The 17,127-nt window shown below is 41.7% G+C and overlaps 1 protein-coding gene across 2 annotated transcripts in view; it reads left to right on the forward strand.

The window, feature by feature from the left end:
- The first annotated feature begins 248 nt into the window (after positions 1-248).
- Positions 249-17,127, forward strand: part of slc9a1a (solute carrier family 9 member A1a) — a 39,154-nt gene continuing 22,275 nt past the window's right edge. The window contains exons 1-2 of one of the 2 annotated variants that reach the window (XM_074653042.1): positions 249-1,173; positions 14,820-15,292. In XM_074653042.1, coding sequence (XP_074509143.1) covers positions 891-1,173; positions 14,820-15,292 — 756 coding nt within the window. In that variant the 5' untranslated portion in view covers positions 249-890. The remainder of the gene's footprint in view (positions 1,174-14,819; positions 15,293-17,127) is intronic. The other variant, XM_074653041.1, reaches the window with a different exon arrangement.

Consider the following 17,127-nt stretch of genomic DNA (forward strand, 5'->3'; position numbering starts at 1 on the left):
CCCCTTATTTAGAAACTCTGCATTTGAAACGAGCTGTTTCCTCTCAGAACACTTGAATTACAATATGTTGAAAGGTCATTATGGAATTTTTGCCTTAATGCCAAAAACATACTGCCTACTTCTACCACTTTAACCCTCCATTCCTATAGGTGTCACTATAGTCCCCCACCCTTTTCACTCTACTCCTCCTCCTCCTCCTCCTCCTCCCATCATCCTACCAAACCTCCGCGAAAGGGTGTGCGTTTTGAAGGTTGTATGAAGCTAAACAACCTCCGCAGACAAGAAGAGCAGTCGCCTCTTTAGCTTTGACAGCAGCAACCCGGGACAAGCCTCTTAAAGCCGGGGCGGAGAGAAAGTCCTCCTCCTTTATCATCCTCCCTCTGGGCTGAGAGCCCCCCAGAACAAGGACCAAGGTCTTGTCCTCTCCTGGGAGACACGGTGTGGATTGCCGCATCACACGGAGACATTAAAATCAAAAAGTTGCTATATATAGAATGCACGTCAGAATGCAATGTTGCAACATTGTATCTTCTCTTCAAGGTCAGTCTCTGAGCACCGCGGCTGCTTCACGGACCTGTGTTTTATCTCGGAGAGTCGGAGGGGAGAAGAGGTGTGGAGGGGGATGCAGGCTGTGTCTCCAGCATCAACAATGACATCTTTCACCGAGGAGGACATTGATAGTCACTGACACAGAAACTTGTGAAACACTGCTGCTCGGTTTGCTTGTTTCTTGTCTGTAAAAAGGAAACTCTTTTACGCATCTTGTCGTTTCCTGCTTGCCTCCCTCGGCCTGTGCGTCGGTGCGTCTGTTTACCTGGCGACAAGTTTCTTGAAGCAGAGTTTTTACCAACTATTCTCCGACTTAAATTGCCCTTTTTTTGTTCAACATCATGCCTTCTTCAAGGACAGGTAGTAGTGTGAGTAGTATACCGGAGCGAGGTCTGCTCTTGCTGCTGGTGTTAGTGTTACTGGAGGGCTCTGTGTTTCCTCTCGGAGCTGCCAGCTCTCCGGATACCAGCCAACCGGAGGATACGGACAACCACAAAATCTCCACGAACGAAAAACACAACATCACTAAAAAGGCTTTCCCCGTGCTCGACCTCGACTACCATCACATACACGTCCCCTTTGAGGTCTCACTATGGGTGCTGCTGGCCTCCTTAATGAAATTAGGTGAGTATATCATGTGAATGTCACTCATGTGTCAGTCAGCCTGTAGAGCTACTAGGCGGTTTGAGTTCAGCATTTTCCAGGAAATGCTAGCTGAGGGTTAGGTCATAGGGTTGGTTTAACAGGTATAGTCATTGCAGGTAAAGCCAGTTGTTTATATGCACAGTTGCCTGCATGTGAAAACAAATAAAGGTCAAGTCTGTTTTTTTTATCATACCTGAAGACTGGGTTCAGATAACAGCAGAGATAAATCACCTGATATGTAGGTTAAACCTTGATTGGGATTACATAAGATAAGATAAGATAAGATATACCTTTTATTAGTGGGTAAATTTGCAGTGTACAGCAGCAAAGGGGATAGTGCAAAAAACAAGATGCATCAGCTAACACAGTAAAAAAGAGCTAAACAAAGTGTGACAAAATATGAACTATTTAAATAGAAGGAAGTATAAAAATAGGAGCAGTATATACAGTATTGACAATAAACAGACTCTTAACAAAATTGCACAAGTGGAAAATGATATTGCACAGTGAGAATGAATGAATGAATGAATGATGCCACAACACATAGTTTTTGATGGGATTACGACCTATCACTTTACAGGATAATCCCTGACCTCCAGTCCACCCTTGTATTCTGCATACCAATTAAAGATGCCACTGGTATGGTATGGGGTGGCTGTGGCTCAGAGGGCAGAGCAGGTTGTCCACCAATCGGAAGGTCGGTGGTTCGATCCCCCACTGCTCCAGCGTAGCCATCGGTGTGTGAATGAGTATTTAGATTAAATCCTGATGGGCAAAATTGGCACTTTAGCAGCCTCTGCCATCAGTGTATGAATGTGTGTGTGAATGGGTGAACATGTAGTGTAAAGTGCTTTGAGTGGTTGGAAGACTAGAAAAGTGCTATATAAATGCAAGTCCGTTGACCGTTTATGCTGACATAACAAATTGGGCTAGTATAGCTCAGTTTAATTGGCGACTCACCGGGTTGGATCTATATTGCTGGTCAGGCAGATTACTCATCAGATCTGTCAGCCTCGTGTGGAGAGGGTCATCTGTTGTGCTGTCCTTTACTCCGTGATACAGTGATGACTAAGCAGCTTTGGTGCAGCAGTCTGGATGTTGGGACAGCAACTATTTGGCAAGATTTCAACACAGGGGGAACCTCCTGCTATACGTTACTGTGAGCCAAAGCCTTGCGACATTGTCATGAAGGATGTCTCAAAAAAGCGAAATTTTAGTTGAGCCACTTCAAGACTGTTCACACACTGAAAGACTTCTGTCCAGCTCCTCACTTTTTCCTCTGTTGCTTTACTGTCTTATGTGTCCTCCTCACCCTTTTGTTGCCCCTCCTTTCTCCACTCCTTGGCGCTCTCCTTTCTTTCTATATACTGTCCTGTTCCTCCCTCCATCATCGATGCCTTCCCGCATTGTGCTTCTCCACAAAACACTGCATTGTCCCCCTGGTGTCTTTTTCAGAGAGCCAGCAGCTTGTGACATCAGGGGCCTGACTGAGCACCAGCCTGTTGTAGCCAGGGAGGATACTGCCTCGCTGTCTGGGCGAGAAGCCCAGTGTCTCTGGAGAGAGAGGGACCACCTGGCTCGGGTGGCTCTCTGTTAGGAGGCAGCTCAAGGGCATGGAGTGAACAGGAGAGAGACAGACTTAAAGGAATGATGGAGGTACAGGGAGGCAGAAAAGACATGAGGCAGGATGAGTGTGTGCGCTGACAGCAGCAGACATTGGTGACCTTAAGCCGCTGATTATCCCAGGATGACTGAAAATGGACTGTGGGTGATTCAATGAGGCTGCTACACTGCTCAGCCTTGGCACAGCGTCTGGTTCATGTTCATGGACGTCATATCTTACAAGCCTAAAAGCACATCCACACAGTCCATTTATCTGTTAAGTAACCCTGTCAGTCTGTGCTTGGTAGCTGTCCTTATTTTTCACACGAGTACTTTTCTTGAATTGATTATACCCAGTGCAAAAGCTTTTCATATAGATCTAAACCCAGGGGATGTCATTTCTCTAAGAATATGCCCTAACATAACAGTGTTAAAGCGAGTGGCTAGGTCCTTATATTTATGACACATCCTCTATTGTGGCTCCTGTAATTAGGCTACAGGCCAGTATCACTTTTATTCTTTATCAACATATGACTTTACACCTATAATTTGGCACTAGAATCCTACTACATAGAGCTCAACAATGAGCATCCCATTCATATTCTGAATCACGGTTTTGATTATTAGCCATATTGTCGTAAGCATCAAAGGTAGACTTACCACAAGCTACCAGATTGTGAAACAATGGTATATGCTCCTATAGAAGCCACAAGTCCTTGTGATATCAATTTTGTTTTAAGAAAAACATGTTTTATTTGCGATGTCGTAGAGAAGAACTACACTACCCACAATCCTAAGTGTGACAGCGACGTCTCTGATTGGTGGAGCTCGCTGTTACCATTGGAATGTGTACCGCGTCCGCGAACGGCTAGTGAGGGTACATGCTCGTACGTGCTTCTCCGTAAGCTGCTCCCGGATTTCAAACCGAGCCAACATGGCGGCTCGTTTGCAAACTGTCTCGTATATTACAAAAAGAATTCACCGAAATGTTTCTGAAATCATCTGATGCGAAAAAGAAGGCATGCTGTTGCTGAATCTGTCTTCATTTTAGATCGACAACAGTTAGTTTAAATGTTTTTCGGGAGTTTCCAGAGGCAGCGAGTCGTCGTTTGCAACGGTTCATGGGACAAATAGTTCCTTCACTCTTAAAATAATTATGAACACATTCTTGTACATTTTTTCCCCTTTTTCTTTGCTCCGAATCAAATATTTATGGTCACATTTCATCTTGAGCTGGTTGGCTTGGTTCCATGCTTAAAACTCTCTCTCTCTCTCTTATATATATATATATATATATATATATATATATATATATATATATATATATATATATATATATATATGAACGTCAATGGAGTAAAAGAACGGAAAATTCACTTCTGGAGCCGTTCAAGTGATCCACTGTGTTCAGGGGAAGGGTGTGTTTGAAAGATTGAAAGGTCTGTTCAGTTATAATCAGGAAGTGTTAATTTGATAAATTGCTAGCAAGCTAAGCTTTTATCTAAATGACCTTGTTCCAATTCCATTTTGCGAATTGAATATGTAACCGCAAACTCATAAACAAGACCTCACCTGCAGTTACAAACAATGAGTACACTGTAGTAGGGTGTAGTGCTACTAATAGTTTACAGCCTCATCAAAGATCCGCCGGGCTCCGACTTTCATATTGACCTTTAGATTGGGGCAGGTCTGATAATATTCACTCTAGTAATACATGAGTGGGCAGTGGGACACACTTTTTTTTTGGTAATTACATGTGTGTGAAGCTGCTCGACTCCAGTGTTTCCCTCCTTCCAGCGAATTTCCTTATAACGTGTCTTACAAGTCCAGTTAGTCTCACCTTCCATTCAGAATTCACAACTGGCCAAACAATTTGAAGAGAGGGTGTGTGTGTTACTTCAGTGTGGCAGTCTATGAAAGCCACACAGCATTACATACAGAGCTGCTGTTATCTGAGTATAGTTTTTGTTGTAGTGGAAGTTGGACTGCAACCTGATCCTTGATTCTTATGAGTAGGAGTGAGCAACCGCCGAATAGAGTCAAAGTGAAATAAAATGTATTATTTAGCTAATTTGAGATTCAGTGATATGGATTTGTTCAACAAGAATGGAAAATATGAAAACAGTTTTGATTGCTAGTATGTTTATGGAGAGTATTGCATCAGATATTGGTAGACAAAAAATACAATACCAGCCAGACCACTCTAGGCTTGCAGTGATTTAATAACCATATCATGACCATGTTCTCAGCAGGGCTGCAGTTTTATTACCGTGGTTGTTGAGAATGTGTTGGCGGTTCAGATAAAGAATTGAGCTGGTTGTTATCAATGCAAGCTTTGTTTATTATTAACAGCTTTTAGTAGTTGTAATTACAGGAGAAGGCACAGAATGACATTACTTTGTATGCTACACTCACTACATTTGTCTAAAAGTGAAAGCTATTCAAGCACATACAGTAGGTAGAAGTACCTAAGTGGAAATTTAGATATTTTACAGTCAAAACAGTCAGGCTATTCGTTATTTTGTGTTTTTGTTGTTTATTTAGACAGCAGGAAGTGACATAAGGGGAAATGAAGAAGACTATACTCATTCATTCCTGGGACAGCGTGGGTTCACACAGAGGTTTGGGAGTGAAACAATGAGTGGGCATATACAGCATGAACTGTGAAAAGTGTCCTTTGTCAATGGCATGTAGTAAGATATAGCACATATTCACTGGCAATCCAGAATTGTAACTTCAGTAGACATAGAGTGATTATCCATCCGTGTTAAACAGATACAGTGAAAACCCACTGTCAGATTCTGTCAGGTTATTAGTTATTTTGTGTTTCTGTCATTTATTTAGACAGCAGGAAGTGACATAAGGGGAAAAGCAGAAGACTGTACTCATTCATTCCTCGGACAGCGTGGGTTCACACAGCTTCCGGATGTTTGGGAGTGAAACTGTGAGTGGGCATGTAAAGCGTGAACTGTGAAAAGTGTCCTTTGTCAATGTTATGTAGTAAGATTTAGCGCATATTCACTGGCAATTCCGAATTGTAACTTCAGTAGACATAGGGAGGTTATGTATCGGTGTTAAACAGATAAAGTGAAAACCCACTTTCAGATTCTGTCAGTTGTTTTAATAATCATCTGATTTTTGCCCCATTCCCTTTTCTGACTGTTAAACCTGACGAACTGCAAAGCTGTATGTTGTTTTTTTGCCTAGTAATTACCAGACTTGACTCTGTGACCTTAAATTGAGTTTCACAGTGTGTTGTTGAGTTTCTAAACTGCACAGAGGTTCAATTTTCTAAGACCCACTATCTTTTGATTAACTCAGTTTGAAGAATGCTGCAATTGTTTGGCTTATTGTTTGTCGAGTAAATGGTTCACTAAGAGACCTGCCCATTCCTTAAAGGATTGCTTTATCTATAGTAAACAACTGATGATAACTACGGTGGGAGACATTATCAGTACCACTGGGTTCACCCATAATCCACCTGTATAATCATTGTTGAACAGTATGTGTCCCTCCTAGTCTTCCTGCTACAGTTATTAAATAATTTTTAAACATTCAATCACAACATTTTGTTGATGAAATTTGAAGCAGTGTGCCAGAATCAACCAACAAACTTATAATGAATTTACAGAGTAAGACTTTGACAAGACATATGACTCAATGAGTAAGTTTAAGTAATAACATTTATGGAGTCCAACGTTACAGGATTTGGCAAACCTACAAAGAGATATGGGCCCTAATATATTCCTTATCATAAAGCCTGTGTTGGAAAGATTCCAGGTACATCATTAGAAACCACACCCTTGGTAAAACTTGAGTAAATGTGTCACAATCTTATCTTCAATGTGCTATTTAGGTTATGGCTTAGCACAAAGGTTTTCTTTAAGAAAAACATGTACATGCCCTTAAACTTAGAAATGGATGTCTTTGCCTCAAATTTAATTACATGACTCCTATAGTCAATATCCAAGACCTTTAAGTAAATAGCTTCCAAAGCAATAGAGAATATTGATTGGTTTGAAGGTCCTCCGTTTTGTGCATGCGTCACAGGGTTGCAAGCAGTAGTCATTATTTTAGGTGTCATAGGCGAAGGACATTCCAGCAATTAGTGGTTACATTTGACACTGTTTTCTGTTTCATTGGTATAAGTGGCTTGGACTCTTTACCTCCATGAAACAAGACCATTTCCTCTTAGTCACAAGACGAACTTATAAAGGTGGATATACTGGTAGTATCTACAGTGTTTGTGCTAATGTTAAAGGTGTTATTGATACCATTTTTATGTGGACAAATATTTAAAAAAAAAAAATAATAATAATAATAATACATCCACAGAGCTTTTAGAAAGGTGCCGAATAAAAGTATGGATTTTCCGGGAAAAAAAAATATTATGATTGTGAGTTAATCATTTAAAAAATTTTGGCGGGTCCAAAATGAATGTTTTGTTTATCTCTGCGGAAGATATCTGACGTTTGGTTCCCACTTCTAACAAGACAGACAACGGACCAATCAGCGTCCTGCGAGGAGCTATTACAGCTATTGGCGTGGCTTAGGTGTGTGAGACCCAGTGAGACCGTAGCATGAGACCACACAGAGTAACTGTTCGCTCTAAACAATAATGACGGCCCCTTAGCGTACAGTAGATGTTGCAATAGCATCAGTTATATCAGCACTGGAGAGTATTTCTTCATTGAAAGAGGAGCATTTTGGTAGTTTGATTGACAGATGGTTCATCCAATCACCTGCCAAGTATTTTTTTAACGTACCTGCCCTTTTCCAAACAGTTTCCAATGGCGGCTTCTCAGATGGCTCTGTGTAACAAACTATCTGACAGGGTCAGGTTACATGCAAACATGTTCTAGTAGAAACCAGAATTACAAGTATCTAACCTGAAAATTTGTATAATTTTAAACATCAGACACTCTGATCACTAGAAAGCCTATGCACAGTGTTGCTGGTGCCAGACATTTGATACTGTCACTGAATTGTACTCCATTCAGTAGTTATTTATGGATGATGTGCTTGTGAATTCTAGTAAGGATCAAACATTTCTATTGCTGAGAATCATAACCGTGTGAGGAAGAGTCACCCATGTGAGCCGGTGATATTGTTGTGCAGATATGGCGTCAGCGATCATAACGAAATATACAAGCAGCTGGCCATTATTAATAATTTAAACCAACATCGGCCTTGCACAAGCAACTTGAGGAGCACAATGATCTGCATCAAACAATCAAACAATGACTCACAAAAGTTTATTTTTTACATAGCACTGTAGTCAGGAACAAGGCCTGCACCGCTCTGAAATGAATGTGTTTCCTGACCTTCCTGTTATCATCATGGTGTTGGAAAGCGGGCCAACCAGTTTAACATCTCGATTTCCACAGAAAGAATCAAATGAACATATCATCCGTCACCTCCTTTAACAAAGCGACTGTTTAAATGTTTTCTCTCTTTTGTGTTCGCTCGCTCCAGCATATTTGGTTGCCAGCAGTGTACAATTAGTCACCTGGCAACAGCACACGGCTCTTGGCTTTGGAAATGATAGTGCGTAGCAGGTACCAGGCTGTGCCGTTGACACTGGGTACACATTAAGAAGTAAAAGACGTGTTACCCTTTGCTGGTTTTCAATAACCTTTCTGTATAAAGGCGCTCAGGAGGGAGCGGGACAAGGACACAGCGCCTGCCTTCACTGACAAGCGGCCGTGATGAACCCCATGATCTAATAGTTCAAGAGTCTGGCAGAAAAGTCCTTACACACATTACGTACTTTTTTTTTTTTCTTCCTTTGAGTGCACTTATCGCCTATCTCTTTCATACATACTGTATGTCTTGACAGCACTTTCTTCTCTTTGAAGTTCACAGCCCTCCTTTTCACTTATCTTATCTCCTGTGGTACGGCTCTTCATTTGATGAGCACCGAAGGCCATAATTGGAGTCATGCTGGAGAGATTTAAGAATGTGTTAACTGTCACCACTTAGCCTAGGTCGGACATGTCAGGCTTCCTCCACTGAGCCTTTTGTCCCGGGTCCTGGATGTGTTGAGAGTTTTTAGAAGGGTCCGTATTGATGCTGAAATGGCTTTTTGTCTCGTTCTCTTCCCGGTTGTCCAACTTTGCACAGTCTTCACTTGTCCCTTCTGGTCACCCGTGAATGATAATGGGTCATTTAGAGTGTCATTCTTGGATTCAGTGTTGACTGCGCCACTGCTCGAGGCACTAACGGTAATACGTTTAGTCCATCCAGTCACGACCTGTTTGCTCTGTCCTCCAGGACTACACTGCCCATCTTCTTTTTTATTGAAGGTTTTGTGTAAATGGCTTTGTTTGCAGAGCTTTGGCATTTAGGTATTTTCTATCATTGAGAATTGAAAAGACATTCCCGTGAGCTGCTGAGTATTATTCAACAGCTCCTGCTGGGGTGAGCTGAGACTAAAATATCACATTTTCACAAAAGGCACAGACTCTCACGGATGTAAGATCTCACGCTATGACAGATTTAGGATTCATCTTATATTGAAACATAAAAGTTGTGAGGCTTTGCTATGATATGAAAAGATGATAAGGGATAATATTGAATTTGGCATGACAGGAACACCCCAACAGAGCTTTAGCTGGTGTGTTAATACTCACATATCTTCAAAAATGAGCCTACAGTCTTCATATCCCTGTTATTTTTAATTGTCTGATTCAACTTTAAATGCCAGTTGGTTGTGGCCTATTCATACTTGCCAACCCTCCCGATTTTCCTGGGAAACTGTTTTTCATTGCCCTCTCCTGGTTACCTCCCGGAGTCACAATTCTACCATATTTCTCCCGATTTCTGATACATTGTCTCACCTTTTTTTCCTTTTCATTATCTCAACCCGTTTCTGGCATTGTACAGCATGTATAAGCCCTACTGTTTCCACCCAAACAACAATACAGCCACACCAAATGTCGTTTCCTGGCAGAAGAAAGCTGCTCGCGACACAATGTGGTTTGAGGTGTGCTCGCTGCTGGGTCAGCGCACATCACAGCACGCAGCAACCAAATTTGGTGTTTCCTCGACGCAGCGAAAAGCTGCCGTGGTGCGACGCAAGCCATTAGAAATAACTGGTTTTAGAGCGCAGTGGTGCCGTTGTGTTGTGTCTGAAAGGGCCTTCAGTGAGTGAGAGATGGAGAGTACTGAGAGAAAGAAATACTCAAGCTGGAGCAAAAAATGAATGAATGAATACAAACTGATGAATATTAGTTTATGCCAGAGATTCATGCAAGTTCACGCCATAGTAGCAAATTGTTCTTTTCTGAGAATTAAAAGTATTTAACATACAAATGCTATTGAAGTGTACCTATTTTGCTATTTTCATTCTTTAAAATGTCACTAGATTGCAGGGAACAAAGTCTCTGAAACTTTGGCAAGTATGGGCCTATTTATGGATCATGATTCAGGCAGCGAAAGCAAAGGGAACCAAAAGTACCCTGGCTCACGTTCATTACTTAATGTCACTCAGAAGATCACTTAACACAAGGAATCATGGGACTCCTTGTCTTCTAATAATACCACCACTTGGTTTCCTATGCCACCCTGTTCAGTCATACTTGTTTCTTTTTAGTAGAGCTTTGAAGTATGGGTAGTTCTGAGTATTAAATAGCTCTGCATGACCAGAAGTTCTCCCTCTGGCTGTTGAACAACAGATGATGTTTGTATAACTGGGCCGCTCCCAGGTGTAAGTGTTTGGTTGTATGGATGGACTCCTGAAACCTTGTCTACACTGGAAGTAGTCCCTGTGGGTATTGCTGAAAATAAGCATGTGTTTATGGTCAAGTATGTGAATAAAGTTGTACAGAGCATTCCATTCTCTGTATGTTTCCATGCACATGCTCTAGGCTATTATAACTCAATTACTAGGATTAAAATACACCGTGAGGCTATCAGTTCTTAGATAATATTGGTAAGTTGCTGTCTTCTTGAACTCCTTCAGTTGGTGGCCCTCACTTTTAGTCAGCTGTTTACAGAGGATGTTTATTTTCCCTTTGTATAGAGTGCTGAAGGAATGACTCCTAAAACACGGAAATGAATTTGCATTTTTTCACTTCCAGTTCCTCCGTCTCAAAGTCAGTGGGTTTTTTGAATGAGTTTTTGGTTAGATGCCTGAAACAAGGCCTATGGTTAACACAGGCCTAAGAGATTTTAATGCTTTGTTCTACAATATAAAACACATCAGAAGTTATCCCTCTCGTGAAGCTTTTTTACGCGTCTTAAAAAAGGTGGTTGCTAACAAGTGGTTGAATGAGACTACTAAACGTTGTCACGCAGAAAACTAGTCCGCCTTTAGCTCAGCGGTGGTGACGTAAAGTCATACGACCATGTTGTCATTTGTCCATTTGTTTGGACAAATACGTCATCCCTGCAGCACTCTATGGCAGTGCAACGATACGCAAACATATGCAATGTGTTTGCTCAAAAATGTAGAGCACAAGGCCCCTCGAGATCTGACTTGTGAAAGTAAATGCTCTTTGTTTGCAGATCGTGTTTCTTTGGATCCTGCAACTCCTTGTTGTATGGATTGACGTCCAGCTTGCAACAGGCTGCTTGCCTTCCGTTAAAGATAATACTAAATGCATAAGGTATCTGGCATGTTTTGTGTACATGCATGACGTGTTCAAATTGTTAAGAGGGGATTCTTTAAATTCTTTGCAATTCTTTTCAGGCATTTGTAACCGTGGGTGTACATTTTGTGTGGAAGGCCTTCCACTGTAATCTATTCTGTTCATCTGGGAACCAATTAGTTTACTGGAGGTGTGCAGGCCCACTTGTGCGATCTGTGGTCTCCCACACTGAACAGAGATCTCTGCGGTGTTGAGGTCTCAAACACTTAGACACAGCTTTTTAATTATGTAACAGTGTCTATAGGGGGTTGAGATGTTGGGAACATTAATTCGCTATTTTCTGGTGCTAATTTAGCTTTCATTTCGAAGCCTCCATTAAGCAGATTGATTCTTTCTTCTTAAGAGACATTGTGCTGTGGATCGTCTGAGAACTAGCTGTGGAATTTACATCCTGCTCGCCATGTAAGCCTTCGGGGCAGAGTCACTGAAGGTTTCTGTTTACTGTGTTTCAAACAGTTGCAATCACAGAATATCTTTTATTAACCCACCTGGCTGCTAAGCCTCTGTGGATTTGTGGGTGGTTCCTGTTTTCTATTAAAGTGCACTGAAAAAAGAGAAGAGCACTCCGTCTCTGACAGCTCGCTGTGGGGAAATTAGGTCTCCTTAAGGATCGTTTAACACAAAGACTCTCTCACTATCTTTCCTCAAAGCTACAGAGCTACAGCTGCATGCAGCTGCATAATCCACAGACATGCACTTGTTGAGCTTGTGTTTGCTGAAACAGGAATAGTGTTGTCCTCAAGCTGCCCAAGTATGAATACCCCTCCCCCACTACCTCAGATGTCTTGTATTCCAACAGAGAATTTATATATTCAGACAAAGCCCTGCGACGTTGAAATGATGGAAATGGAGGTTAAATATCCGGCTTGTGTCATGATTATAAATTATCTATTTACTTTCAGTGAGCCTGGCCATTATGCAATGTGCTAGTTAGTGAATTGGCTGCTCCGCTGTCCTCATTATGCATATGTAAGCAAATTGGAGCAGGCCTGAGCTGTTCACCTGCCTGCCCCTCCCTTCTTAACCCAGGAGGGAAAATGCCCTGTGGCTACTGTGCCAGATGGTGCTGCTGTCACTGCACCGTCCAGTCTTGTCCTGGAGAGCTTCACCTTTGTAGCTGTGGTTAGGGCTGCACAATTAATCCCAATTTTATTGAAATCGCAATATTTGTTAAAGGCGAAATGTGTGTCAACATACCATTTTAAATTGAATAGTGTGGTGCTGTAGAAATGTCCTGGCCCACACATCACATTCTACAGACTTAAAGCTGCAGTGGGTAGAAATGGAGCAAATATGATTAAAAAAATCCTGACAGTAGTGCATGAAACAGGTAATTTGAATAAAATCATGTGCCTCAGTGTCCTCTAGTGCTCCTAATGGCATCTGTAAGATTTCACAGACCGGAGGAAAGCAACCGATCAGAGCCGAGCTGGAGCCTTGCCGTCTCTCAATCACTCGCCAACTCTGATCAAACTGTCAAACTAGGCAGCGCTGATCAAATATGAATCAATATTCTGTTACTGTAATACCTATTTCTCACGTATAATGTTTTCAAAAACATCTTGTAGTTTACTGTTTAGCTGTAAAATGAGAAAGTTTGTGACCCGGAAACCGGTTGAGATCTGTTGAGGAAATACCAAGCACCGCCCATCAGCCGGACCACAGCCAATAGGAACGCTCTCTCTCTCAAATGACCTGTGATTGGCCAAAGTCTCCCGTCACAGGGTAGATTTTCTAAAGCCTGAAAACAGAGCCATGATGAGGTGCAGAAGTCTAGTTTTTTTCTCAGAACACTTGAATTACAATATGCTAAAAGGTTATTATGGCATTTTTGCCCAATGATTCCAAAAATATTCTGCCTACAGCAGGTTTAAGAAAACATCTTTGTTTGGTGCAGATCCCTGCAAAAAAAATCACACCATAATGATTTAAATCTGTTTTGCATTGAAAATGAGAATAATGGTGTAAAAATTATCATTCCCTCGAATATCACAAATCATATCACAATTACAATATCAGTCAAAATAATTGCAATTAGACATTTTTTATTTAAAAAAGTTCAGCCCTAGCTGTGGTGCTTATTGATAGTTTAACATGTGTGCTGCCATGGGTGCTTTGATCCAACCTTGGAACAACACCATGGGTTAATGTTCTGTTGTTCTAAAATTATAGAGGTGGGTGGACCACATAGTTCCATGTACTAGTTGTAGCTGAGGGATGATGTGAGGAACAACTTGTTGACATGGCTCAATTAACATGTCAATCCCTCTGTTTCTGTTTAATATAAACACACAGAGTGCCAACACAGGTCTTTTTGTGCCTTTCACAAGGGCATTGAATCCATGTGAGCTTCTCTTCTATTTGATGATATACTGATATACATTATCAGTCACCCCTATAAGACTGTTTTGCCTGCGTGTGAGCATGTAGCCTTATTTGGTTCATATTTCTGTGTGTGTTTGTGTGCTAGTGTTAATGCAGCATGTCGTAAGCTGGTACAGTGCCAGCTGGAGAATGACATGTCCGTGTGCTGCTGGAGTGTTCAGTAAATATAGCCAGGGAAAGACTTCTCACTATGGGATGCACGCCGCAGTCTCTCTGAAGTCTTAAGCTTCCTATGTTAACTATTTATGCACAGGCTGCAGTTGTCCTGTCACCTCGCTGTATATATTGTATTCGCAGCCTCGTCTGTGTTTATAGTTTCATTTGAAACTTCACAGCAGCTCAGGAGTGATGGTATCACTAAGTTAGCCTTGTCGGGCCAGCCTTTTAGAGTCGAGCAGCTTTTGTCATTTGTCAGCCTTTGTAAGTCTTACTGCTTGCAAAGACATTAACAATATATCAGGGATCCCTGCAGAGCTGCTTTGAGCTCTGATATGTGAGCCATGCAGCCTCAAGCAATGGCAGATAATTGCAAATGGTTATTTCAATTATGTGGAACTCCTCCAGAATTGGATTAGTGTGTAAACGAGGAGACAAATAGAAGTTGAAAGATTCTCTTTTCATTTCACTGGCAGCACTTTTTTTATAAGTCTCGTGATCTCCTGAATGTGGGTTCATGGCAGCCTTGACTTGTTGAATATGTCATGAGAGCATATTATTTCCATTTTTCATTCAAGAATTTCCAAGGCCATTGGGTTAGCTATGTGTCACGCCAGTAACTACACCACACACAGGGTGTCGCTAGTACGGACAGAAGTGTGGTATTTCACAGCTTATTGCTGTTGTAACGTTCACAGACTCACAAACACTGTTATGGCCTAAAGCAATGATACCAGAAATTGATTTCCAGGTAAGTGACGCCGTCATTCTTGTTCTTTGTCTCCCTCCATGCCATTGCATCTGATCTTTTTTTTCTATCATTTTTCCCAGGGTTCCACCTGATTCCTCGTCTGTCCAGTATTGTGCCAGAGAGCTGCCTGTTGATTACGGTGGGTCTGCTGGTGGGGGGGCTCATCAAACTGGCTGGAGAAGATGTCCCCCCAGTGCTGGACTCTAAATTGTTCTTCCTCTGCCTACTGCCGCCCATCATTCTGGACGCTGGCTACTTCCTGCCCATCCGTCCCTTCATGGAGAACCTGGGCACCATCCTGATGTTCGCTGTCGTAGGGACCTTGTGGAATGCCTTCTTCATCGGGGGTCTGCTATACGCCGTGTGTCAGATCCAGCCGGCCAATCCAAACAGCCTTCACCAGCTAGAGCTCCTGCCCTGTCTGCTGTTCGGCTCCATCGTCTCAGCTGTGGATCCTGTTGCTGTGCTAGCTGTGTTTGAGGAGATCCACATCAATGAACTGCTGCACATCCTGGTGTTTGGCGAATCACTGCTCAACGATGCCGTCACTGTGGTGAGTAACCAAAACAGGAAGTATGTGGCTGGTAGCAGACTTTGCATGTGTCCAGTTGTTATCAGAGAATGCATTTATTGTTTCTCCAATAAGGTAGACTGGAAGATTGGAGGCAGTTCTCTGTCAGGAATAAGGATGGGTATCGAGATTTTAATGGTACTACTACTCTTACCGATACTGCTTATCGATCCGTTACTTTAACGGTACTCTCAACGGTCGTTTTTCTGTTTTTAAGACGAAACATTAAGCAAATTTATAACAGAATCAACATTGCTTTATTTTGTCATATACACTATATATAAATTAACATTCGAGTAGCAACTGCAACAGTATCGTTTTGAACAAATCACTTATAATGTGATAATTAAAATGTAAAATAAATAAAATAACCAATTATTTTATAGTATAAGAAATCGTCAGGTTTTGAACAAATCACTATTATAAACTATAATGCGATGATGGTGGATGGGACAACGAGGGATGAACTACGAGCTAGTCTGTCAAAAACGGTGCATTTCTCCACCTGAATCAGATGCACTTTTGCTGGATGTTTTGACAGATTGCTCGTGTTTCCGCCCTTACAAGCAAAAGACTGACAAGCATTGTCTGCATCGACTCGACTGAAGTATAACCACACTTTCGACTGTTTTGTCTCGGCCTCTGTGTGTCTGTGGTAGAGAGGCAGAGAAAGCACACAGACGACAGAGATCTCTCTCTTCTGGATTGGAAAATGCATCATTGACAAATGTTTTAATGTTACTACAAATTAGAAATACAGTTTGTGAGATCAAACCTACAAGATAAAGTTTATGCAGCATAAATAAATAGGAAATCAATTTTTTTCATTTCTCCAATACCGATAACAGAACCGTTTAATGTCGGAGCTTATCGATACTACAGTTTTGAAAAAAATTGCCTCGGGGCTCATTTAGTACCGGGTTTCGGTACCCATCCTTAGTCAAGAATACATATTAAATGCTGAGGTGTAAACTTGTTTGTAGCCCTCAGACGCTCCTTTGTCATTATTACAGCCATAATTAGGTGGCAGTTGTAACTCCGGTGTCCAGAGAAACAACAACATTGTCTCTCTATGAAGAGCACCATCAAGTTACTTGTAAACCTTTCCACCTAGAAGGCTTCTCATTGACACAAATTAAAACTTTGGTGTTTAGCTCAGCAGTCTGGGAAGCAGCTTAAAACTCAGTCACTGGGTGTTATCATCAGATCAGGTTGAATTGAATAATTCAATGCCTTATAGTTAACCTGTCAACACACAGCTAGTGATCCACTGACTACCCCTGTCACTACACCAGTGACAATCCCCAGTTCACAGCACACCAGCTGTTACCTGGCCTGGTCACAAACGGTACCTTCTACAGTATAAAGTTACTTTAGCATCACAGCTATTCGAGGCACCAGCTTTAGTTTCAACGAGTGTTTTTGACATTGACTTGTGTAAGTGAATACTGTGCTAAATGTTTCCATAAATCTTCCCCAGTATGCTCATTCCCCAAGGGCCATTGTCTCCAGGTCACATGTTCACCTCCTAGTTTGGCTTCAATGTACACTTAAACAAGCTGGCAGTTTTGGGTATAGGCTCTGGTGAGAGCCAGAGCAGAGCTCATCAGCCTTGGAGCACTTGGCAGTTGATCTGGACGATCATCCTGTCTGGCATTACAGGAGTCTGTATATTCCCATAGTGAGATACTTTCCAAACGCTTGATACAGAACATTAAGTATTTTTTTTCATCCATTTGGCACAAGCAAAAGTTCGACAGTTGTCTTTTCCCTTGCAGAACAGTTATAGGATGTGCTCAGCTTCTGCATGTTCAAAA

The sequence above is a fragment of the Sebastes fasciatus genome, chromosome 12 (genome assembly GCF_043250625.1).
Source record: "Sebastes fasciatus isolate fSebFas1 chromosome 12, fSebFas1.pri, whole genome shotgun sequence".
Taxonomy (NCBI): Eukaryota; Metazoa; Chordata; class Actinopteri; order Perciformes; family Sebastidae; genus Sebastes; species Sebastes fasciatus.